Source organism: Merops nubicus, unplaced genomic scaffold (genome assembly GCF_000691845.1).
Source record: "Merops nubicus isolate BGI_N331 unplaced genomic scaffold, ASM69184v1 scaffold19130, whole genome shotgun sequence".
NCBI lineage: Eukaryota > Metazoa > Chordata > Aves > Coraciiformes > Meropidae > Merops > Merops nubicus.
The window spans coordinates 34,572-60,204 of NW_008582510.1; the positions used below are offsets into that span (position 1 = coordinate 34,572).

Genomic DNA, 25,633 nt, shown 5'->3' on the forward strand with positions numbered 1-25,633 from the left:
CAGGAATGTAGTTGCCAGTTATTTCAGTTACTTTTTTTACTAGTGTAAAGTGTTACTGGGACTGGCCCGATGTAACTTAAAAGAACATGCCCTTAATGCCCAGAAAAATAATTAGTTGTAAGGTGATTTCAGCAGTTAATTTCATGCTTCCCTTGGTCACTTTTTTTTTATTTTGAATTCCAACGTATTATTTCTTCATGTATATTCTTGTCTCACAAACAATTTTCCTTTTACTAGAATGAGAAAATTGGAGCCTAAGGGAGGAAAAAAAAATCAAATAATAGATTACAGTATTTGGATGTCATATCATTTATTTCCATGAACTCCAGTGGTATTTCAAGAATAAACAAGGAACATTAATTTCTTGCTAAGGAAGGATTGTAAAGAAGTATCAAAGCTGAAACTAGGGTGTCTTTTGTTTTCTATCCTGGTTTAAGCAGGGTTAATCACAGCAGCTCTAGAATGCAGGGTTCTCTGCCCACCATCTAGGTATTAGAAAAAAGGAAGGGGCTGAAAAGCGACTGACTTGTTCAAATTACAAAGAAGAGAATACCACCCTGCTAGTGCGATCTGTCCTCTGATGCCAATCTTGTGAGATAAGACAACAAATCTGCATGAAGGTCCTGGCAGGATTTCCCCACGCGACAGCCAGGGAAGCATCCGAGCAGCTTACACAGGCAGCGTGCTCTCATTCTTTGGGTGCTGTGGTAACTTGCATGTGTGTGGTTTTTTGTGGTTGCTTGTTTGAAGTGTGGATGTGCGGAAGTCTATGAACAACTTTCTTTTCATCTGTGTTGTAATCTGTCACACAGTTTTGAGTCTCCTTTTTGCCACCCCCTTTTTCTCTGTGAAAACGATATGAGAAATGTAGATCAGGGTTCATCATCACTTCCTGAAAACTCTATAATGCGTCAGCCTCAAACGGCCCCATTACATTCACTAGGGCCCTGCTGTCAGGTTAAATTGCTCCCCAGTGTTGACTTTCCTAGTATTAAAATTCTAGAGGAGTGGAAGGAGGTATTTCTAAATCTGGAAGCAGTCTCAAACTGGACTCTTGTCTATGCCTAGTGTAAGCCAGTGCTTGATGCTCAAGGACTCCCTCTTCCCAATGTGATCCCAAGGCATTTCTTTTTGGTGGCAGGCACTGGTTAAGCAACCCTGGGAGCTTACTGCCAGTCTGTATGCTGCTGCATTGGGTATTCAGGAAAAGGGGCCAAAGATTTAGACCAAAAGGACAGTTACACAATGTGTTGACCTTGCTGACGATGTCATCTGAAGAAGTTCCTGCTTGTAGCTGCTCCAGGCAACATTTTCTCTTCTGTGGTGACCGTCTCTGGGGTGCTAGGGTCCTTCCTCAGTTAAAAGTACTCTCTTCTTGTCTTCCTCTTCTGCCCAGCAATTTAGCAGGGTCTTCTTTGAAGAACAGGCTTTTAAGTCAAAGTTAGTGTAAACCAGTGCACTGAATATTCAGACAATGTAACTTCTGCATCTGTGGCTGCTTTTCCAGTTTTTGAGAATTCACAAGGGTTTTTAATACTGCATAGGTTGTTCATTATAGATATAAGCTTTTACCAGAAGCTTTATCAGGTGATGCTAATGTAACACTAAGATTGGTGGACAAAATAAGTTTCATGTATCCAGAAATTGTAGTACTGAATACTGATTTTTTTTTTTTTTTTTTTGTGTGTCACGGTTACAGAGAGATGTCACCTCTAGGTTGCAGGGAGCAAAAGAAAAAGATAGGCAACACCCTTCCTTAACTGTAATATCAGTGATTTTGGGGAACAGAAATGTAGAAGTCTTTTCTGGAAAACCTTATAGGCGTTGCTTAAAAATGATTTAATTTTTATTTTTAAAAATTCCTTTCTGCAGTCACTAAAATCTTGCTGTTTCAAATTTACTGTGTTAAGAATTTTGCATCCTTAATTTTTTTCCCTCTCCTTTAGGAAAATTTGCTATTATCCATACTGCCAGCTCATATCTCTATGGAAATGAAGCTAGCAATCATAGAGCGACTAAAGGAAAGTAATGATAATAGGCAAATGCATGACAACAACTTCCACAGTCTGTATGTAAAAAGGCACCAAAATGTTAGGTAAGTGGAAACTCTAGAAGTAATTGTGTTAATAGAAGCTGCTGATTCTTAACAGTGTATATGGCCCAGTGAAATCAAAATTTGGAGGTAGACTTTCAGGCTGAAGTAAGCTTCTTTCCTGTAGTGGAAAGTAAATGTGTCTTGAACTGGTGTGACATCTTCCAAAACAGGTGAGATACTTGAACCCTTTTTTTCTGGAGTTGTTTTCCAAAGAGAGAGATGTTTTTTATTAACTGCATTTTAATATTTAAGCTGGCTGTGGGATAGACGTATCTTCATATTTCAATTACATTGTTTTTTCCTTTTGCTCTTGTTTAGCATTCTTTATGCAGACATTGTAGGATTTACTCGCCTTGCCAGTGACTGCTCTCCGAAGGAACTGGTAGTGATGCTGAATGAACTTTTTGGCAAGTTCGATCAGATTGCAAAGGTAGGTGTTGCAGTTTGTTGTGCAGTAGGGCTAAAGGCCACCATTAGAAAAAGAAGTCTTCTCCACAAGTCAGAAAGCAGTTTGCCTTAGTGCTTCTGAAGTCAGGAAAGGAAGACTGCTTTGCCCTTAATGTTAACTAGCAAAATCACATTAAAAAAAGAAAATGTGAAATTTAGCAGGTTGTTACTCTAATTCCAGTTCTTCAGTCTGGAGGTGTATCTGTATTGTTCAGGGAATTGTCTGATGGCAACAAATGATTGTAGTAGGTAGGATATGCAAACTCTATTGAGGAGCTTTGCTGGATTCAGTTAGAGGATTGCTTGTTGGCTCTACAAATGGAGAACTCTCAGGTAGTCATTTAAATTCATAAATTCAGTCATATTGCATCAGACCCAGGAATTCTTTAGCTCAGGAGTAATAATTAGCAATGGATGCTTACAGAAAAGTGGAAAAAAGGGGAGTAGATGACAATGGTCTCTATTAAGACATACCCTCATTACTGACCCTTCAGGCTGGCAGTAGTTCTCACCACTTCCAAGTGCTGCTTGAAGTTAATTTATTCGCAAATGTAGTGACAAAGTCAGTGTTCAGATTCTGAGATTGCATTATCATATACATCTTTGCATGTTCAATTCTGTGGCATGATTTCTCTTATCCTCTAAAACTGACCCTAATCTTTGAAACCTTCTTTTTGTAATTTTTTTTTTTTAAATTTTTCAGAAAAAGTGGGAAAATGCTAAAATTATTAATATAGCAAAGGAGTGAAATGGTTTTAATTAAGCCTTTGTGGACATCATTGAATAAATTCTTAAATATGTAATTGATTAAAACCTGGCTAAAATCCTAGTTAACCTTTTTTACTAGGTGACATTGTTAATCTTTGTATTTATATGAATTCAGTTGCTGTTAAAACTTCAAGTACTGGCAAATAAGAATCATGCTAGCTGTATTGTAAGTGTATTGTTGCAAAACAGGTATTAAGAACACACAAAAAGTCATGTCATCTTAGTAGTGACGAGCTTTTTATGCCACAGTAGAAGCTAAGGATAAAGACCTTTGGTCCTGCAACTGTTCCTCGGATAGAAGAATAGAAAAGAGTCCATACTTTGACTGATAAGTTTTAATTTGTCACTCCTGTGTGCAAATCGCACTGTTTAAAAAATGTCTAGATTTAGCAAGTCAAGGTCTTTTGCAACTCTGAGGTTGAGCCGTGAGAAGAGATTCCTGCTTTTTGTGCTATTTTTATTCTGCTAGGGAGTATTCTCAGTTATCGTTTCCATAATATAACATGTTGTAGGTTCCAGTTTTCCTAATAAAAGTCAATGACTAACCTGGACACCAAGCTGGATACTGAAGTCTAACAGCTCTAATGTAGGGCTTGGTTCCCCTGCTGGGCTCTGAAACTGAAGCACCAGGCTATCTCAGCTTGTCACTTGCTGCAGTGCTCCAAACCTACCAGGTGGTTAAGGTGGTGGACGTATTCTTCAGGCTTTGCGTGATGAAGGAGAACAGCTTAGTTTACTGTGTTGCCACTGATTTGGGCTGATGTTAGTGTTGATTGAAGAATTGCTGGGCTGTTCCTACCTCCAGGAGGTTGGGCAGCTGAACATGTCAGCTGGCCCAAATTAAACCATCTCTGCTCCTCAGTTAAATACTATACAGCCTCGCAGAATTAGCCCTTTCTTGCTTGCAAACTTTGTAGTTAAAATTCTTCATTGATCTTTTAACAAAGTCAGTATGAGGAGCTCTTTGCTTTTCACTTTTCCTCTCCCCAGCCAGTCATGAGCACCAGTATCCTCTGTTGCGGAGTTAGGAAAGTTTCTGGTGCCAGATAGTATTGCAGGCTTTTTTTATTAGCAATGGGGGGAACTGTAGTGTGTGCTGGCTTCCTCTTCAGTTGTGTTTGAAACAAAACAAACCATTTTGTAGTAGGAAAGCTACTAGGTTGGACATCTTAATTCCTAACTTCTCCCTAAATCCTGTGCAAGTTTCACAACACTGCACAATCTTACTTAGGAGGCTACCATGCAAAAACAGAGGAAAATGTAACAAATGGCCTATAATTCACATTTTAATATAGATGAAAATTAAAATATAACTACATTTCATCCTCTAGATAGTAATTTCTGTGACAGTTTTATTTATAGTTTCTCAATTGCACAACATTCCAAGAATAAAGTTAGAAACTAGTAAGGTGATTTTTATGTCAGAAATGCATGAAGTGTAATTTCTGTGCCTCTCCAGTGGGCAGTGTCCAGGCATTTGCATGTGGGAAAGGAGATGTAAGCTTTGCTTCAGCAAGGTTGGAATGAAGCCTGACTCTCTCAAAACCATATAGACAAGTCCTAGTTCTTGTGTATTAGCCTCCATGCAGTGGTTTGTGTGTTTTTTGTATGTTTTTTTTTTTTTTCCCTTTTAAATATGTTTACTGTAATTTTCCAGGAGAATGAATGCATGAGAATAAAAATCCTGGGAGACTGCTACTACTGTGTCTCAGGCCTACCTGTGTCCTTACCGGTTCATGCCAGGAACTGTGTTAAAATGGGACTTGACATGTGTGAAGCGATAAAGTAAGTATAGCGCAGAAGACTTTTTAATGTATTTGTGCTATGGAGATATCAAATAAAGCCATTCTTAGTTTTTTTGTCAACATTCAAAGTGTACTTACTAGCTGTAGTTGGATAGTTACGCGCTAGGTCGTAAGTTTGTCTCTTGTCATTGCACTGAGTGTATAATGAGACCAAACCTTAACAGTGCTCCAGGAGGAGAGAAAACCATGCGTGTAACTTATGCCCTAACATCCTTCTCCCTCCATAGGCAGGTGAGAGAAGCCACGGGAGTGGATATCAACATGAGGGTTGGCATTCATTCTGGGAACGTGCTGTGCGGTGTGATTGGCCTCCGGAAGTGGCAGTACGACGTGTGGTCGCACGACGTGTCCTTAGCCAATCGCATGGAGTCCGCCGGCGTCCCCGGGTGAGGAGCTTCCCTCTCGGTCCCGATTCACTCACATCATGCTTGTTACAGGCATCCTGGTTTGTGAGTCTGGAATTAGTAACTGTGCTGTGACACAAAACCCTGTAACAAGTAAATAAAGACGGGACAAACATGTACTTTACCAGATCTCTAAAATATAAATGTTTCAGATTCTCTTTTCAATGAACTATAAAATTCTGTTCTTAGGCAAGCGATTGCTTCTTGACCTTCCATTCACTGGAGAAACCTGAGGATCTTTGGCACATTATGTGCATTATGTTGACTTAGTTCATTCATGTTGTGAGCAGGGATAATACTATATTTGTAAGTTTAGCTAAAAAGTAGATGTGCTACTTATGTCAAAGCTGCATATTCACCTAATGTTTCTGTTAACATATTGATCAGTCCCACTTGATTTATATTAGCTCTATATTTACCACCACCAACCACCTCAAACCACAAACAATCCAGAAATCAAAACACAGCCTGATAAGGAGCATCCACATAAGAAGAGTTCAGAGATGTTGGCTGTTGTGTGCTCTCTCTGCATCTCATTTGCCATGGGCAGAAGGGGAATGAAAGTGAGTGGTCCCAAGTGGAAGAGCCAAGGCTCAACAGTAATGTAACATGCTAAGCAGTGCAGAGAAGATTGGGTAGGAGGCTGACATATGTGCTGCCTTTTTTAAGATGCTCATTGTAAAGGACAAATATAAATGTTTCTTAAAAACATCAGTATTTTGAATTTTCCTCATTTAGGAAAGTTACAGTAGTTTTTTTGTGTGCGTGGTGGTTGTTTTTTGTATTTTTTTTTGTTTTTTTTTGGTTTTTTTTAAGTTGAACTTGTGGATTATAATTCAGCTAAAATGATTGTTTTTGGTAGTCTACACCAGAAAAAAGACCATATTAACAGTTTCCCTTTTTCCACTCCCAAATGAGACCATGACTTTGTAGGTTCTTGGTAGTTTGTGCAAATACTTAGTAGTTAAGTAGCATTCATGTGGGTATATGCTTAAAGCATTAAAGTATGACTTTCTCTTGGACAGTGGTTCTGACCAGTGGCATTACAGGGTTTCTTATGGTTTTTATGCCTCAGGTAGCTTTTAGGTATATGCTTGTAACTTCAAAATTAATTTCTGCAAAGTTATAGGGCGATATGAATATCAAATTATTTTCTTGCATTGGTGACCGCAACAGAAAGAAAAGTAACTGGAACGTGGTTAACAGTAGCAACACCGTCCAGGCTGAGTGGTTTACTGTGTTGACTCAGCATGATTAAACAAGAATACAGAGTTGTAAAGTTTCTTTTGTTGGCAAAGCAAACAACGTGACTCTGAATAGATCATGAAAACGTACGTATGTTCTATGGTACGGAATATCCCCTTGGTGTGTTCAGGTCAGCTGTCCTGGCCATGCTCCTTTCCAGCTCCTTGTGCACCTGCTCGCTCGCAGAGCATGGCAAACTGAAAACGCCTTAACTCAGGATAAGCGCTACTTAGCAACCACAAAAACACCAGTGTGTTATCAACATTATTCTCACACTAAACATAGCACTGTACCAGCTACTGGGAACAAAAAATTAACTCTACCTCAGCCAAAACCAGGACAATTAGTAAAGCAGAAAGGACAAGTATAAAACCAAAATTAAAAATGCATTTATGACCAATTGTCTCTAATATGTATGTGCCTGAAGGATCAGGATGTGTTATTCTCAGGCCTGTTAGGATAGGAAATGGAGTGCAGCACGTGAGGTACTCTGTACGAGCATGGTGAGTGCAATAGTGCGTGTTAGAGCTTGCCTGTGAGAGGCAGCCTTAGTGGGAGCAGCTCTCAGTTATGTGCTGATGCTGGAATCCAGTAAGTGTTCATAGCTGCTGAGAAGTCATCAGCGTACTGGCTGAATGGAAAGGAGCTTGCGGTGAGATCTGAAAAGTGCCACGGCAGTATGTGATTTGGGGAAGACAGGAGAGGAAACTTGGTAAAATGAAAAATGGTAGATAATGAACAAAATGTACTGGCTTTTCAGATAAGTGGTAAACCACTGAAGACTTGCTGCAGTACATGACTGTGTTTTAAAACTCAGTTAATACAAACATCACTCAGTATGTCTCAGGCTCCATGGGAGAAAATGATGTTTTAGAGCAAGCTTTAAAATTTCAGATTTAACATTCACCTCAATTGCAAAACTGCATAATCAAGGTAACAATTAAAAAAAAACAGGTTTTTTTTTTTTTTTAGACTTTTTACCAGCAAAAAATTACCAGCAAAGCAAGCCATGCATCCTCTATATCCCAAAGCTCTTTCGACTCCAAAAGCATTGAGGAATTTTTTGCTCCTCCCTGTGGGAAGCCGCTGCGAGTGGTCTCCAGGTCTTGGCTAAATTATCCTCAGGCAAACCTACATGCAGTGTAAAGAAGTAGAGGTGGATGGGACAGTGATTCCTGTGCTCTCTGTAGTTAGGCAGAAGTGCTGCACACTGTCAGCTTCCATTCTGGAAACGTTCTGTGCCCAGCACTGTGCTGACAAATGGTAGGACTGACAGCATGGTGTTTAACCCCTCCATGCCAAAGAAAAGTGACGAAAGTTGTGAGAAGATGAACAATGAAAAAGTAGGATATGAGAAAAGAAATACTATTTTATGAACGCACTCAAGTGTCTTGTTGAGAAATTCTGTGGAAAGATATTACTCGCAATTTATATGGAAATTCATGATTTGCGATACTGAGCTAGATAATATTTAAGGGGAAGTATGAATGGGTACAGAAAAACACTAGCTTCTCCCCTTGGAAGTGTGATGTTGTTGCTGCTGTGTTATGTTCTCTGTTTCAGTCAGAAAAGACAGACTCCCAGAATTATTCTCCTAGTTGACAAAAATCCTTTTACAGCTTTTTTTCCCCCAGACTTTGTAACTATCTCCTCCCCTCTTTATGCATTTCTAGCATGAGAATCTTCCCTTGTGTTTTGTTTGTGCCTGCAGCTGAAAAAATCTGCCTGTGAGTCTTGTCAGTCATCAGATCTCCTTTAATCACATTTCTTCTTGTTTCTTATGTCTCTGCTTATTTCAGTTTAATTTTATACTGATACTATCTCATTCTGGGAAGTGTTTTTTAGCATACTTGCTATAAAAATGTGCAACAAAGAACTGCAGTGAAATACAGTTTTAAGCCCTGGTAGGATTTTGTGGTTGGCTGCCAAATCCTAAGATGGCTGAAAAGCAGAAATGTCAGCAGTGGCCATTGAAATGTAAACGAAATGCTTAATGTGACCTTTTTGTAACTGTTTGTGTCTCTTATTCCTTCCCCCCCTCTCAGCCGTGTACACATCACTGAAGCAACATTAAATCACCTAGGCAAAGCTTACGAAGTAGAAGAAGGGAATGGACATCTGAGGGACCCTTACCTTGAATCCATGAATATCAAAACGTACTTAGTGGTTGATCCAAGGGTATGTGTATGTTTTTAAACACGTATGTTTATTCAAATATATACATAAAGTTTAAGTACCTAGGTGTCTGTGTTCATACACCTTTTTAATTCAGGAACAGAAGTAAAGCATGGTATGAGCCATCTCAGTAGCTTGGATTTAGAACTTCAGATGTGAAAGCAGGCTCTGCTTTTTATGACTTGTCTATTAGCTTGAAGGTAGTAAGTGGTATGGTGAAACTTCATATGTGGTCCACTTAAAGTAAAAATACATATTTGATTATTTATTTGCATGAAATGTGTCTCTTGCAAATCCAAGTCAAAAAGTGAGATCAAGTCATGAAAAATACCTGTACTGTGTGGCTGCTTTCAGGTAAAATATTACCTGTAAAACAGCTTCTGACATCTTCTTCACTATCCTAGCTGTGAGAGTCACGTCCTTTTCAAGGTGTAAAGTTAGCAACTGTTGGTTATTAACACCTGGAGGATCACTATTCTGAATCAGCTTGTGATTGATGACTAAAATATGAAAAAAAGAAAATGATGAACTTTTTTCCTTAAGGGTCCTGATATGTTAGAGAATAACCAGTTGTTGTATTGCTTTATTCTGTAGCTTTAGCTTCCCTGTAGATCCACAAGGGTATTGCTGTATACCTGTATATACTGCTTAACTTTTCACCTGGGATGTAGGGCTATAATCTAATGTCGAATCTGTAATTTGTGGGATCTCCTAACCACTGTTTTGATACGCCCTAGCTCAGGAATTGGGGATCTTTTTCCCCTGCTGCTGTGCTGACTGCATGGAAACTGTATCAGTTCATGAGATCCTGCAATCTCTCATGTTGTCGTAAATAAACCAGGAAGTTTGGATGTTGCGGCGTTACAAGCAAAGGCTTGTAAAGGCAGCTGAAGCAAATTCATTCTGTCATGATTTCCTTTAGCTCATGTTAATTAAATGAGATAAAGGAATTGAGGTTGGCTGGCATCTTGCTCATATATGTTTAGAGTACTGCTAAATAGCTAGATTGGGTAGTCCTAAACTATTCAAGTACATGGAGCTTCTTTTCTTTGTAATTTGCATCATTTTCTGAATGAGTGTATTTTTTTCTGTTAGTCCAAGCAATGTGCATCAAATAATCATCTCCCTAAAACAAGAGTTAATGATGGGCTGAAGATGCGAGCATCTGTTCGGATGACACGTTACTTAGAATCTTGGGGAGCAGCCAGGCCCTTTGCACACCTGAACCACAGAGAAAGTGTCAGCAGTGACTCTTCGGGTTCACAAGGAAGGCGAAGAAAGGTGAGGTTTGGAGTAGTGATTGTCATCCTACAATTGCAAACTGTGATATGCAACTTGAAATCTGATTTTTTTTGTAGCTGAACTGCTGTTACTCTTGACATTAAATGTGTACACAGAACTAAGAAGGTATCTGTCCAACACTTTATTCTGTCAGAGCTACAACAGTATTCAAACTCAGCCAATCTCTAGCATGCTATGCTGATAGCATAGGAAACCCTCAAAGTAAAGCTCTGAAACTATCTTTTCTTGTCCTGACATTTTTCCATCTTGGGCTCCCACTCACTACATATGGTTATGGAAAAAAGATAATTTATCCCAGATTCCAGATACATGCAACATTTACTTAAAATTTATAGAAAATAAAGTTATTCCATATGTTTTGCCTGCAGCAGGATTTTATCAGTAAAGCATTTTTAGGAACAAGAATTCTTATGATTTTAAAATTTAAGAAAACTCAGTTTTCTTTCCATCTGCTCATCCTGAAAGCTGGAAGGAGGAGGGACACGTGTGTGCTTTTAGCACAACAAGGGTGTAGTGCTCTCTGGGGACAGGTGGCTGTAGTAAATGTTAAGTATCTGTCCATTCAGGCTTGTGGAAGTGATTTTCAGTCTACTCAGCTCTGTTGATTTCTACTTATTTCAGTGTGTGGAGAAAAATAAGAGGGAAGATCTGTTCAATTGTTTTCTAACCATTTTTTTTTTTGTTAGAAAACTCTCACTTGTTAAAGCAGAAAACATTGCTGGAAAGGCTTGATCTTGATAAGCCTTTCTATTTGAGAATGGTTCTTGATTTTTATTTGTGAATAAAAATGGTTTTGGTAGCTTCTTGATGTTTGTTTTTGGTAGTTATTTGCTATTTACTGAGAGTGTAACTTACTCTTAATTCCTCATTTGATTTAGGAAATACCTTTGTGTTCCACTGGGCGCCAGAGAACTTCTGATAGGTTTGTAAAGTACTTTCTTTTCTTAAAATATGTGATCTTGCACTCCTTTTGCCGTTCAGTGTACTGTAAGCGTGTGGTCTTTTGGCTGAGTAATCACTGTGTGTATGATATTCCTGCATTAGAAGGGTTAAGCTAAGTCTGTAGTCTTTAAAAGACTTCTCAATTCAACATTTGTTATTATCAGCAGATTCCAAAAGGAGCTTTCCCGCCCCTTCATCTTACTGACCCCTCAGTTATTCCAGTTGCATTTTGCTTTCTGGGCTGTAGCAGGATGATTGGAGTAGGGAAGTAAGAGACCTGAAGAGCAGAGGAAAACAAATCAAAACACCTCATGTATTGAATACGTGTGTAGATGGCAACTGCTTGTGCTGCCTCAGCTTTTAGTTTCCTTACTCTCAGATGCTAGATTTGATTGTAAATATTATAGTACAAAATAAATACAGTTTAACATTAATATTATACCTAAATATATATATTATATTTAACAAGATATGTCTTTGGTTAGTAGCATTACTGTATGCCGGTGTATATAGTGTAATTAAAAATTGGCACTGTTTGTAGAAATGCTTAGTGGCACCTGTACCACTGAGTTAACAAAGTGGATGTTTTCAGTTGTGAAACGTACTCTCTTAGTTCATCAAAATACTGTCTTGAAAAATGCATGACTTGAATAACTAGAGGAACACTTAGCAAAGTGCTTGTGGATGTATATGTTTATCAGTTTGAAGCCTTCTTGTTTAACTTTTCCCTGGTAGCTTATCCCACTCGTGTCCTGAGAAATTGTAGTCCTCTGTAGCCATTAATTGTTTCTGAATAGAATTTGTGACATGGACTTCATTTCGTTCCCAGAAATTCCTCTCAGAAGGGAAGGATAGAGGAAGATATTTATGATGAAATGATGTCAACCATTGAGGGCCTCAGTTCAACTAAGTATGCAGTATTTTATTGGTTTATTAATCTATTCTTTGAGAATAATCTACATTCTCAATTTTAAGTCTAGATATAAGCCCCAGGATTTTTGTCTTGTGTTTTTTTGGTATCTGTGTTTTACTAATTTTAGTTCCTTTTTGGTTTTAGTTTAAATATAATGAGAGTATTATTGCATTATAATAGCAAGAAGCCAATGGTTAGTCTAGCTGTTCAATGTGCTACTATGAAATAGAAAAATTGCTTTGTTTCTTATGACTGTCCAAAGTAAGGAGCCAAACTGTAGTGTAGGATGGGATAGGAAGTTAATATTTGTTCTGCTTATTAAAATAAGAAGTGTTAGGAAATGGGATGCAGTCCTGAACAAAACCTATGTATAAAGTCAAAACACAGTTTTGAGGGTTATAATAAAATTGCTTTAGCATCTTTAGTGTAGCTAATGTCAGTAGCAGGTGGTGCATTTAACACTCTGTTTGCATTTAAAGCAAACACAGGCAATATTGTTTTGTTGTGGATTTTTTTTCTCATTATAAATTCCTATGAAATGTAAAAGAGTGAATTCCAGAGGAAAAACTTTGTCTTTCATCCAAATTACAGCAAGGCTGTTATCCCTGTACCTCAGCCATTCGTACTAGGAGCCTGATATTATCCAGGGGATGTTTTTGGAGGCTGTGAGCCATCTCTAACATCTGCTATTATACTTTCTTATTTGTAAATCCCAGCGAAGGTCTGGGGTGACATTTTTCATGTAACTGGCAGACGCTGCTGTCTGTGAGTGTGATCTGGATCTGTCAGCCACATAAAAACGTAGCCACTCAGATGTTATGCTATGAAATGTAAAGACCTTGCAGAACACTCACGTAGTTGACAGTGGCCCCCTTGCCCTGTGCACGGTGGGGTCTCGCCTGCCCCAATGCTTTTGCATGCTCTCCTTGGCCTTTGTGTACATTTTGTAACGTGTGTCTCTGAATGCAGTCCGTGGTGTGGCAAGTCGGATGACTTCTGTGGATTTTCACTGATTTTTGCAGAACCTGGTCTTGAAAAAGAGGTTAGTAAGAGCAAAATAGTCCTTTTTGGTCTTTGATTTGCACTTCAGAGCAACATAATGTATTTGAAATTAACTGTTTTCATTCTGAAACTGGATTCTGGAGGTAACTGAACATCCAAAGAGGTTTTTTGGTGACTCACGGAAAGCAGATCTCGTGATTCCTTTGAGCTGGTCATTCTACTTTAAGAACACTAATTCTGCACATTGAAGGAGACAATCTGTGGTTAAATTCTGGACATAAGTGAGTTAGTAGGAGCCTGGCAGCTTTACTTTCTACAGAGGATAGAACTCTCAAAAGTAGTAACATTTAGAGGAAAAAAAAAAAAGTAAAGTATTTCTGCACCCATAATGAAAATGCTTTCTGCTTCCTGTGGTTGTTTCATTGCAAGTGTAATGCTGTTATTTGTTAGGTACAGTGTACCTTCTCTGTTCTTTAATTTACTGTGTTGTGTACTGTATGTTGTTACTTGTGTGGATGTGTATATACACATTAGATTTATTTCTATATGTATCCTTTTTTATAAGGATTTTGACTACATGCATCTCTGAAGTGCTGATTTACATAGTCTGATTTCTCTCTAGGTCTGAAATTGTTCTTTGAACTGGGCTGTTTTTCTTGACAGATGTTCAAGTGAAGTTTATTTGATGGCTTTCTTTTGTTCCCTTTTAGCTGTATGCATATTTTTAATAGTAGGGTATAAATTTGCTTGTATCTATCATCAGAAAAATGTAAGAGTGTTTTTAAAAAGCCCTGGAATTATCCTTCAGATGTATTTTAATGTTTCAGTATCGCAGCATTCCTATTCTGAAGCTGAAGAGTTACTTCGCATGTGCCAGCTTTGTGTTCCTCTGTATATTTCTGATACAGATGTTTATAATGCCGAAGTAAGTGTCAGTATTTTAATAATTTATAATCCAAATTAACCAGCAGCTAAAGTGAAACTCACATGCATGAAAGTTTAAAAGACTTTTGGAGTTCCTGAGGATTTACATTTAAGAAACATACACTTCTTAGGACTAACTTACCCCTTAATAAAGGAGTGCGTTCATGTTGTTGGTGTAAGAACCTAGATGAAAGTGTGAAGGTAATATTTATTATATATAAATTTGTTATAATCTTTCTTAATAGAAATTAGTTGGCTGTAAGTACATCAAGTGAGCAATAGAAATATGGGATTAGGTGGTTAAAATGTGCTCAGTGATCCTTTTGTCTGCAGAGATAGAAGGAGGGAACTTTGAGCTGATTCTCATACCTCTGAGAAAGCAGATGTTTGATAATTCTGAAGTTCATGGCACATTTGTTTTTCATGGCTGTTGCAGTGCAATTCCTATGTGGTTTATGCTTGGCTGTCAGTGAGGAGCAGAGTATCTTAAAGCAGTATTTGTGCAACAGAGCAACAGTAACCTGTGCAGTGTTATGGTCATCCAGTGATCCAGAAAAATTCTATTTAAATTTAGAGAAATGCTGTTAGCAAACATCAGCCTGAATTGTGGTCTGATTTTTTTTTTTTTTTTTTCATTTAATGCTGGTTTGTTTAATGCTTTCTTTTCTGTTTAGAACTGCAAAACTAGGAATTTCCTTTGGCATTGTTGCTGTCATCATTGTACTTATTTTGTTTGTGTGCTTTGCTGAGAAATGTATGGTAAGTTTATTTAAAAAAAAACCAAAAACTTTCCTGTTTTCAGAAGTGAATGGATGTAATTTAGCAACTTGGTCTGTCTTTTAGGATGATCAATTCATTGGTTAATTTCAGTAGGAATTACAGGAGCCTTGAAACTCAGGTTATCAGACGATTTCTTTGTCTGAAATGGATTTTTCATGTCTGAAACTTCTCACTGCAATTCAAACTTATTGTGTGTCATAACAGATGGGTAGTAGGAGGAAGGTAGTAGTGCTTGTTGGTTGGGGTTGGGTTTTTAAATTTATTTTTGGTTTTGTTCTTAACAGTCATTTTGGTTGTGAATATTTTCTGTACTGGGAAGAACATTAAAATCAAAATATGTTTGAATGCAAGATTAGTTTTCATAATAATGTATAAAGCCTCATGAAAATTACAAACATATGAATAATTTATTGGCAACAATTTCATAGCTGTTAGAATTCCAGATTCACCATTAAAACAATTAGGACACTGCATCTGTAGTTTCTTTTTCTTTGCATTATTAAATGCATGTAATTAACCATTTAAAAATAGGAAGTGATATAGTGACAGCCCAGAGGACATAGAGTTCAACAATGCAAAATTTAAAAAAATTCTTCTCCAGTCTGGAGGTGGGAGAGGGAAGTGGGGTTTTGGAGAGTTCCTTACACCCATCAAATCTATGCTGTGCGAGACTAAAGGTGAGAGAGCTTTCTGGAGTACTGCTGAGAAAATGCCACCACCATACCCCATGGTAGAGTGGTGACAGTGGTCTCCCAGGAACACTGCCACAGAAAGAAACAGTCTCTCACAGAGACAGGCTCAAGCTGTGTAAAAGGGAGGGAATGGTCTGTACATGGGATAAAGTTTTATGATTAATTTAAAAGTACAGTTAGCACATATGAATTTTATGTATGAATGGTGTTTTTATAGATATCTGAGTGAATGGGTTTTTTATACACAGGTGTGTATATGTGTGTCTAGGTAGGGAGAGATGTGCATTTATTTATACACATATTGTTTCTATATATGTAAAAAAAAATGGAGAAAACAAAAGAAAATTCCAAGATTGCAGTTTCATCAAACTTCAGTTTAGTGATGGGGGTCTTTTGGTATGGGATCCTTGAATAATGCTTGCAATTGTTAAAAATATAAGCTTTGCTAGATATTTTCCTCTATAGCAACAAATGGATGATGGAAGGATAGGGGACTGTCTATAATTGGTTTTGATTTAGTAACCTGAAAATGTAGTTTCAAATAGTACAACTCTATAACTAAAAAATACAACATAGATTGTCATTATATTTTTAGTAACAATTCCCTAGAACTTTCAATTAGATTATAATTTTGTACTTTTAGAGCAGAAATTCGGGAAATTTTAGTCTCTTTGAAAGAAGGAAGCCTTATCTCTATTTTCAGTTGCAGGAAGGCAATAGGCATTTAATCTGAACGAGTGGATTCAGATCTCTAAATTAGGATTTCAGTGAAGACTCTTGGCACTGTCCTGTAGAGAAAAAAGTATTTTATATTTAGAAATATTTCTTCCTGTGTATCAAAGGGTTATCCAGGTTACTGAAACAAACTGGTTTTGTTTACAGAAGTGCTGCTCAGAGCAGTGGCCTGTCCTGCGCCGTCTTTGTGCTATTTCGGGAAAGGTGGAAACAATGCCTTTGCTTAGGCTGCCTTTAGCTGTCATCACTATAGGTGCCTTGCTCATTATAGCCATTTTTAATGTGGTAAGTAATCATGTTATCTTTTTTTCTTTGAACTTATTGTATCATCTGCAGCTTAAATAACTTCCTGTATTTTTTTTCATCAAGTATTGTTCTTTGTACTGCTTTTTCTAACAGCTGATTCACAACACAAGTTGATTCACACAAGGATAATGCACAATATCATGTAAAAGCATTAAAACTCCCAGTTTGTGGAACAAAAAATGCATGTGATAGGCCTGAATTCTAGTTTACACCACCTTTTCTTGCTTTCAGGATGGCATTTATAATTGCTATTGATTACAACCCTCCTCACTAAGATGTTCTTCCTTGTTGTTCTTTTTTTTTAATGTGGGTTTAAGTGTTTGGCTGTAGCAGGTACAAGTTTTAAGCAGTTTACTATGCTATTTCCACTAGCTACTAATAATGCAGTTTTTTCAAAACCAAAGACATTGTGTCTGGTTGCTGCTAGACCAAGATGCAAATGACTGGGGTGTGTACATTTGAAAAACACCTCTTTGGAGTAACTTCGTGCTCGAGACCCATTGTCTCTGTTTTGTTGGATTTTTATTTTAAACAAACTTTACATGACCCATCATCTTAACAGTTAAACTTACCTGATAGCTAGCTACTAGAGGTGATGTCCTTCTGATCCTGTGTGCTTGGTCTCCTGATTCCATGGGGTGTTTATTCTGAAAGCTATGCTGCAGAAAACACTTAATTTTCTTTTGCAGGGTTGTTTTTTTGCTGGCTTAGGCCTTTGGGCTGCCTCACAGTGGTTTCACATGAACACCACCAGAGACAGCCTAAAAGAAAACAGGAACAGCAGCTGTGAAACTGGGGGGTGAGACAAAAGCACGTGTTTGTGCCAGTAAGCAGTTAGATTAGCCTAGCTGTAATGTGAAACTTTACCCCAAATTAAAAGATAAGCAAGTAAATACTTGACAACTTTATCCTTCTTGCACCTTGTGTGTGCATATATGTTAAGTGGGATATCATTGTATTTCAACATTTATGTTGCAGTCACACTGCCAACCAGGTCAGGACTCATTGTATAAAATGGAGAAAAAACTTAAAATCAGGGACTACCTGCTAACAAATTTGTGTGGTGGTTTTGTTGTGTTTGTGTTTGTTTTTTTCTTCCCAATAAATCAAGACTACTGAAAAGAACAAACCTGCAAACTTTACTGGATCAAATTACCTGTGTGCTACCACCTATGTGAGTAGACTGTCTTAATTTCTAAGATTACAATGAGATATTTTTAGAGATTTTCAAGATAGAATTTTTAAGTCATTGAACACAAAGACTTATTTGTACCACAAGGCAGAGATGGAGGTATTTTCTGTTATCAGCTGTAGCTCCACTGTGCATCTTTTAGGGATTTTCAAAAGCCTGGAATGCTCATGGATAAAGTTGAGGTCTTAGCTTATTTTGGTTACTCAGCACCTTTGAAAGGGTAGATTCAGCACTTTCTAATGACACAAAAGGATTATTTCTGAGAGTTTCACTTTTTATCTCTTCAACTACAAAGCAACGTTCTATTTTGAGATCATCCAGATGTTTGGGATGCTCCCTTATTACCTGGGCCCCTTTAGATGATAGACATTTTTGAACCATGTGCAGCAGGATGTGTGAGGACCCTTTCATTCAAGTCCTTATGATCAATGATAAGTTGCACGTATCTAAAGCATTGTACTCATCTGGTAATTTTCTGTTCTTGCATGTCTGTAAATCAGCCTTTTGGAAATACAACTCAGTCCTGCATTGAGGAAACTGTAAGTAGTGAATACAAGTTACTTTAAAACCCAGCTGTTTGGATATTGTATATATTACTGACAACTGGCAGGCTCTGGTGCTGTCTTTTTTAGGTACCTGACACCAGGAAAGTTCTCAGGCGCTGTTGCTGTGTTGAATAAAGTATGGCTTTGCAATTTTTTGAAACTCCAGGCTTAAAAGTAGATCTAAAACTTTTAAAGAAGAAGCAGTAGAACAGGATGGTGATCATGTTTGAGTCTCAGAGATCAGAGCTGCACTTGCAAGTGTCCTAGTACAGAATCTCAATAGAGTGAAAGCACTTAAATGGCCAAGAGACCTGTGTCAGTGTCCTCCATGTAGTGGTTTCTTTTTCAGAGGTTTGGCTTTAGGGTTGTAACTGTTGAGTGCTGATCGCCTTTTGGAGGTTAGACTCAGTGCCTTTAGGATGACAGAGGTTGGTATAATACGCTACTATGTGGGCTCTGATCCTGGGTTGGCCTGTGGATTGTTTGGGTTTCACTCACTTCAGCAGAAACGTTAGCTGTTTAGCCAAGAGTCTCCCAGGTCTGTGGTAGGGCTGTGCCATTATGGGTGAAAAACTGTGCTTTGTACATAAAGAGAAGTAAACTCTTGAGAAACAGAAGCGGAGGTACTTCTGGAAGTGTTTGTGGACTGAAGTATGCTAGCTCAGCACCTTATAGCTGTGCCTGCGGGCGCAGGGAGCAGTCCTGTCTGCCCGTGCACTTTGTACCACCTGCCAGCTTTCATGCTCCATGCTGCATGCTGACCTTGGGCACCACCTTCCCCTGAGACATGTTTCAGTCATTCCACTGGGTAATGACCCCAGCTTGATAATGCTTATTAGCCACAAAGTTCTCATGACGGAGCTGTGTCTGAGGCTGGATAAGAGGTCACAGTCTTCACATGTTGCAGGTGGGGGAGATGGGAATGTGGTATCTCTTTAAGATTACAAAGGGAGAACTGTCAAAAGTAGGACCAGAATGCTGAAGTTCTCGGTTCAGAGCCTGAACCTAGTTTAGGTTAGTCTTGAACTTTAAATAAAGAATTGCTTAAATTAATAGACTTCAGAAGATAAATTCTCAGCACTCAAGTTTTTATTTGACAACTTCTTATGTTGGTGTGATCCTTTTGTTTAAATTTTTTTTTTTTGTCTTTAACAAGTTTTAAAAAGTAAACTTAAAAATATTAAGTTCAACCTTTTAGTGCAATTAAAAATAAAGCTTTAAGTGTATTTAGCAAGTGGTTGTATTTTCTTCCGTTTAAATGATAAAAATAATGAACTTAGAGCATTTGCTATGATTTGAAATTCTCTTAGGCATAAGTGTGAATAATGCAACTGCTCTTTAAATTCTTCTTGTGCAGTATTATGCTTACTGCTGCATACTGGGGTTCATCGCGTGCTCGGTATTTCTCCAAATGAGCTTCGAACTCAAAGTTCTCCTCCTGTCCGTTGCTGTGACTGTGTACCTCATCATTTTTAATACTCTTCAGCATAGAAACTTGGGCTTCAATGACAACAGTACCAGGTGCAGTGTAAAGTTTCTTACAATTGACAATAATGTTTCATTAAAGGAGGTGTTGGGTATTTGTACACTTACTGGAGTATTGAAATATCAAAATCATGAGTCAGACATTACAAACCTTTCTCTAAAGTTAATAATGTGGAAATCATATTAGACCATATCACCTTTTTTTGCTTTTCTTTTTCAAGGAAGGTGTGTTTTCTGAAAAGTTCTTCAATATGGCTTTTGAGATCTCTGCAATCTTAGTTTACATTAACAACTAGGAAGCAGAATATTAATCTCATAATAAGGCTGATCTCCTGTTGACCTTGCTAGTCAATAGGAAAGAGAACTCTTATCTAGCTTACTAACAACACATATTTTGAAAAGTAATAGCAACTTACCTCATCTAACTGAAGAAACTATAAACATACTTAAATCATGTGAAAGGGTTTTACTGTTCATTTCTAAGTCTTTCTCAGAATCTCAGCATAGTCTCATAGCTGAAGATTAGGATAAATTTATTTTGCAGAGGCTGTGAGCTGTCAGCACAGCTTAAAAAAGCCTGAATGAGGTCTTAATTTAGCCTCTTAATCCTAGGCTATTCATATAATGAGAATTTAGTTTGATGCAGATTGATCTTATTGTGAAGTATGAGCGGCATCTCAGATTTCTATGGAACTATACAGAGGTGTGATTTAATGGCTGTCTTTGTTTCAGCAATTCAGGTTTTTACTTGTTTTTACCTCTATTTCCACAAATCTGAGTTTCTTCTCCTAATTCAAAGTTTTGTTGGCTGGGTTTTTGTTGGGGCAGTGTGGGATGGAAAGCTGCAGCTCAGTGCAGTGGAAGTTAAGATGGCTTCTTTCAGCTAAAGCCACATTTACTTGAACATCTCACTGCAACAGCTCCTTAACAAGGATACAACACTCATTTTGTCATTAGGTGAAACACAGTTCACATACTGAGCTGAATGATAATCCTTTCTGGCTGTTAGGATAGCACCTATATCCAGACAGCCACTGGCACAAGTGAACAGTGGCATTGGTTGTTTATGTCTGAGCAAACGCACCCTCATCTGCTGTGCCACTCTTACCTTCCCCTTCCCCTCAACACTTAATCATGTGGATTTTATTCAAAGGTACAGGTGACCTTGTATTGCTTTCTTGTTTTCAGGCTTTTCATCAAAGAGCCATGGATAACAACTAATTTATATCTGGTTCTATTTTACATCACCCTAGTTTTACTTGCAAAACAGGTATGTGTTTAAAAAGCATTAGGTTAGTTCTTTCACTTGCAGCAAGTTGATTTAGATAAATGCAAAAGTCTTGTTCATTGAATTTGTGTGCTAAATTAGTGTGTGTGTATATATGTATTTTAATATTGTAGATAAATTATTTGTACTCAGTTATAGATAATGCAGAAATGTTTACTGTGAAAGGGTGGAAACATAAAAATATATTTTTCAATAGTATTTGCATTACAGAACTCAGAACTTTAAAATTCTTCCAGTTTGGATCTCTCTGTATTTATATGTCTATATTCATCCTAAATTGAGGCAGTAATTCAAGTAATAATCACCAAATTATTAAAATGTCCCTTAGGTAAATAGGCCTGATGGTACCCAAATGGCATTCATTCATACCGACCGCTTCGTGTTTTTCTGACCTTTGTTCTCAAAGCACATTTTTCATAATTACATAGGCTCAAAAGGCCTTGAAGAAACTTCATTGATACATTGAACTTTTTGAATAAATGGACTGATATTTTTCAGTGTGATACTATAAAGGGTTAATTTATCATATTTGGTTCCTTTGCAGATTGACTATTACTGTCGACTGGATTGTCTGTGGAAGAATAAGTTTAAAAAAGAACACGAGCAGTTTGAAACGATGGAGAATGTTAACAGGCTTTTGTTGGAGAACGTACTTCCAGCACACGTTGCTGCCTATTTCATTGGTGAAAAACGAAATGAGGTATGCTTCATCTCTGCTATGTGAAGGACAGTAAAGTGGACTTCTGTGACAAAGAATGTCACACCGACAAGCACACAGAGGACTACAAAGCTCTGCGCTCTTTGCCTCTTGTGCGTATCTCAAGACGATTGTAAGCCCAAGAATCTGCTATCCAGATGACCTTCAAAATTGCACACTTCTAGTGTCAGTCTCATCTGTTTTCAGAATTGATAGTTCCACTTGAGGACGCAGCTTGAGTTGAGTAAATATTTAAGAAGGATTTTCTGCTTTCCAAAGACTGTATTTTACTAGAGTAGATAGGCTTCTTTTTAAAGAAGGTAGTTGAGGAACACACAGTTTCTCCTTGGTAACAACCCCAGTGAGAAGTTAATTGATAATGATTTTTTTTTTTAAGACATTCATCTTATTCTGCCAGTGTGTCATCACAATAAATATTGCTCATTTCACAGCCATGGTGTCAGGAAAGTAGCGTGGTCCAGAATAGGTGAGAATCTTTAAGAGGCATCAGTATCCCAGCTTCTCCTTAGGCAAATCAACTTCATGTTTCTAATAAAATAAGAGATACCCACTGTAAAGTAATGTGCTTGACTTCATAGGAAAACTGTAATTTGGTTACTGATTACAAACAATAACCATCATTTTGAATACCTGTGGTGGAAGGTGACTGCTGACAATATATTGTTTTCCTGTAGGACTGGTACCATCAATCTTATGACTGTGTCTGTGTCATGTTTGCATCGGTACCAGATTTTAAGGTGTTTTATACTGAATGTGACGTCAATAAAGAAGGTCTGGAGTGCTTGCGGCTCTTAAATGAAATCATTGCTGATTTTGATGAGGTAATTAAGCTACTGGCAAAAAAAGGACTGGTTTACATATTTAGTGCAAGATAAAATGTTTCACTAGATCTGTGAGCATTAGAGGGGGGAGGAAAAGGCTGTTATGCCTGAGTAATATACTGAGTTCAGCCTCACAATCTTGAAAAGTACATTCCCATCTGATGGGGTTTTTCAATTACATCATCTAGTGCATTAGTAGCTTGGTTTCAAAGCCCTGAATTTCAGGAGTTTATTTCAGTACTTGGGCACTTTATTTCTCCTATGAGCAGGTAGAGCAAAACTGTGAAACTAATCCTCTGTACTGTCTTATCTAACCTTCATGTCATTGATAGTATTTCTAGACATGTTTAGTGCTTATTGTAGACACTGAAATATGGTATTAAAGTCTCAAGTCTCTATTTTTTCTTCCCTTTAAACAGCTCTTGTTAAAACCTAAGTTTAGTGGTGTTGAAAAAATAAAAACCATTGGAAGCACCTACATGGCAGCAGCTGGTCTCAGTGTTACACCAGGCCAAGAGAACAGCCAGGTATGTTGTCTCTGAAATCTGCCTTTGGTATTTGTGTGTACATAGGTGCATTTCAAAGTAACAGATGTAATATGATATAAAAGAGAATGTAAATCACAAAGCGGGATTTTCTGAAATGTGGAAAAAGACCATAAAAGCGTGTTGTCTCCTGCTGAATTCACTGTTTATCTCCTAGCTCCATATTTCTTTTCCTGAGCACGTATTAAGTCTGTAACCCTAGTATGCTTTTTACATCTTGGATTCTTTGATTCCAGTAGCTTAACATTTCCAGATGCAAAACAGAATACCCTAGTAACAGGGAAGCCCAAGAAGAGCTGCCAATGAAATGGCTGTCTCAGAATTGGACAGTAAGCCTTTTGTGATACCTGAGAACTGGCGTGAAAAGAGAATCCTCAGGTGCTACGTTAGGTCTGAATCTGAACCTGTTTGTCACTCAGAAGAATTAAAATCAACTTATGTACCAGGGCTCCCTTTTACTATAGTAGGTCCGTGTAGGACATTAAGATGCAGGTATATAATGCAGAGAAAACATGCAAAAAAAAATTAGTATTCCTGAAGGACGTACATAAATTCATTATAAAATTTAATCACATCATGCTTGTCACCTCATAGCTGTTCCAGTGGAATTTAATGTAGTTTTAAAAATCCATTTTGTTTGTTGAACTGTACAGTTCTGCATGGGTACAAGGATGAGTGGTCTTCATCCTTATGTACTTCACTCACTAGTAGTATTGGTTTGGAATAGAAGCCTGACACACCCTTCTCTCTTGCGTTGTGATGGCTAACGTGTAACAAATTGCACAGGACAAGGAAAGGCAGCATGCTCACATTGGGATTATGGTGGAGTATGGAATTGCCTTGATGAGTAAACTGGATGGCATCAACCGACATTCCTTCAACAACTTCCGCTTACGTATTGGTAAGTTCAGCTTGTGAAGAATGTGACCTCTGCAGTGCCTAGAAGGTAAAACTGAGGCGGAAGGACTTAGGTAAACTGCTGAGTGCTGGGGAGCCCTTCTTAGCACTGAACACCCTATTTGGATTATTATAAAATGCTGAACAGCTGGGGGTAGTGCTGCCTAGTCTAGCTTCTTAAATACGCTGAGCTCCTGCATGGGTGGACATCTTTGATCACTGGAGGGAGCAATATGAAGACTTGAGTTCAGAGAAAATTAAAGGTATGGATAAAGAGTGAAGTATTCTATTAACTGCTGACTAAAGACAGTCTTGTTATTATGCAAATGTTTATTCCTATATATTAAAAGGAGAAAATGAAGAATTTTGCTTTGCTGTGAACTTTGCCCTAGCTTTCTGAGACTTCCTGTTTTACAGTGAATGACTCACTTGACGTCTCCTGAGCCTCAGTACTAATATTTACAGAACAGTGGTAATACTGATGACTAGAAACATGTTGCAGGCTTAAGTTCTGGGAAGCTGGGTGGTGTTTTGTTTTTTTCCCCATGAAGCTCATGACTTACAGCTAATTATGAAGGGTAGATATCCCATAACTCTCCACTTCAGTAATGACACCTGCTTTTGTTTATACGAAGGGATAAATCATGGCCCTGTGATTGCTGGTGTGATCGGTGCCCGGAAGCCTCAGTACGACATCTGGGGCAACACCGTTAATGTTGCTAGCCGAATGGAGAGCACGGGGGAGCTGGGGAAAATCCAGGTAAGCACAGCAGCCTTGGAATCTCCAAGAAATTATTTCTGATTGGTTATGGATCTTTAAAAATGTGAATCATCAGAAGAATTTCACAAGATTTTTTCTAATTTTTTTCACACAAAGGTCACAGAAGAAACGAGTAAAATACTGCAGGAACTGGGATATTCGTGTGAATGTAGGGGACTCATTAATGTCAAAGGCAAGGGAGAACTGAGGACTTACTTTGTTTGTACCGAGACTGCCAAATTCCAAGGTATGGGACTGAACTGAGGCTGCGATGAAGTTAATCAAAATAGACGTAGAACCACCTCCCTTCTGTGAAGACTTAGAATTTCCCTCCTTATGTGAAGGACTTTATTCTAGAAACATACCTATACTATGCCTGTTCTTCTACATCTCAAGATAAGAGAGCGATTATTTTTGGAAGGAGGAGAAGTTCTGAAAAGTCACTAGAAGACGCAACCACCAGTCTGAAAAAGACTGCCTTTCCCTGAGGTAACCTGAGGCACCTGCGTTTTCAGGGAGTTCCTCTCCCTGCCTGGATTGTGGGAGGCTTTACAGCTCCACTAACAACATGGGGGGGCGCCCTGTAGCACTCGCACAGTGATGGTGCTCCAGGCACCGCATCTCCTGCTTTTAGTGCTAAACAAGGCTTCACAGCAGAAGATGGCTGTATAACGCAAAGAGGAACACAAGTAAACTCAAGCATATCATGTGAAAATTGTGCTGAGCTCCTTTGGGAAAACAAACAAACAAACAAAAGACTTGCACAGCATTGGATCACTCTTTTTTTTTTGTCTTTGCCTCCTCCATAGCAGTACCTTGTATTACAGGAATGCTTTCATGACCAACA

The 25,633-nt window shown here is 38.1% G+C and overlaps 1 protein-coding gene across 1 annotated transcript in view; it reads left to right on the forward strand.

Annotated features, from left to right (window-relative positions):
* Positions 1 to 25,050, forward strand: part of ADCY7 (adenylate cyclase 7) — a 30,117-nt gene extending 5,067 nt beyond the window's left edge. Inside the window, exons 5-25 of the mRNA XM_008938013.1 lie at positions 1,947 to 2,095; positions 2,414 to 2,525; positions 4,968 to 5,095; positions 5,343 to 5,501; positions 8,810 to 8,942; positions 10,035 to 10,220; positions 11,120 to 11,163; positions 12,013 to 12,093; positions 13,066 to 13,138; positions 13,926 to 14,023; positions 14,697 to 14,781; positions 16,377 to 16,514; positions 17,647 to 17,709; positions 19,630 to 19,793; positions 20,946 to 21,027; positions 21,590 to 21,745; positions 22,438 to 22,584; positions 23,004 to 23,111; positions 23,916 to 24,030; positions 24,662 to 24,786; positions 24,904 to 25,050. Of these exons, the coding sequence (XP_008936261.1) occupies positions 1,947 to 2,095; positions 2,414 to 2,525; positions 4,968 to 5,095; positions 5,343 to 5,501; positions 8,810 to 8,942; positions 10,035 to 10,220; positions 11,120 to 11,163; positions 12,013 to 12,093; positions 13,066 to 13,138; positions 13,926 to 14,023; positions 14,697 to 14,781; positions 16,377 to 16,514; positions 17,647 to 17,709; positions 19,630 to 19,793; positions 20,946 to 21,027; positions 21,590 to 21,745; positions 22,438 to 22,584; positions 23,004 to 23,111; positions 23,916 to 24,030; positions 24,662 to 24,786; positions 24,904 to 25,050 (2,493 nt within the window). The remainder of the gene's footprint in view (positions 1 to 1,946; positions 2,096 to 2,413; positions 2,526 to 4,967; positions 5,096 to 5,342; positions 5,502 to 8,809; positions 8,943 to 10,034; positions 10,221 to 11,119; positions 11,164 to 12,012; positions 12,094 to 13,065; positions 13,139 to 13,925; positions 14,024 to 14,696; positions 14,782 to 16,376; positions 16,515 to 17,646; positions 17,710 to 19,629; positions 19,794 to 20,945; positions 21,028 to 21,589; positions 21,746 to 22,437; positions 22,585 to 23,003; positions 23,112 to 23,915; positions 24,031 to 24,661; positions 24,787 to 24,903) is intronic.
* Positions 25,051 to 25,633: the final 583 nt, after the last annotated feature.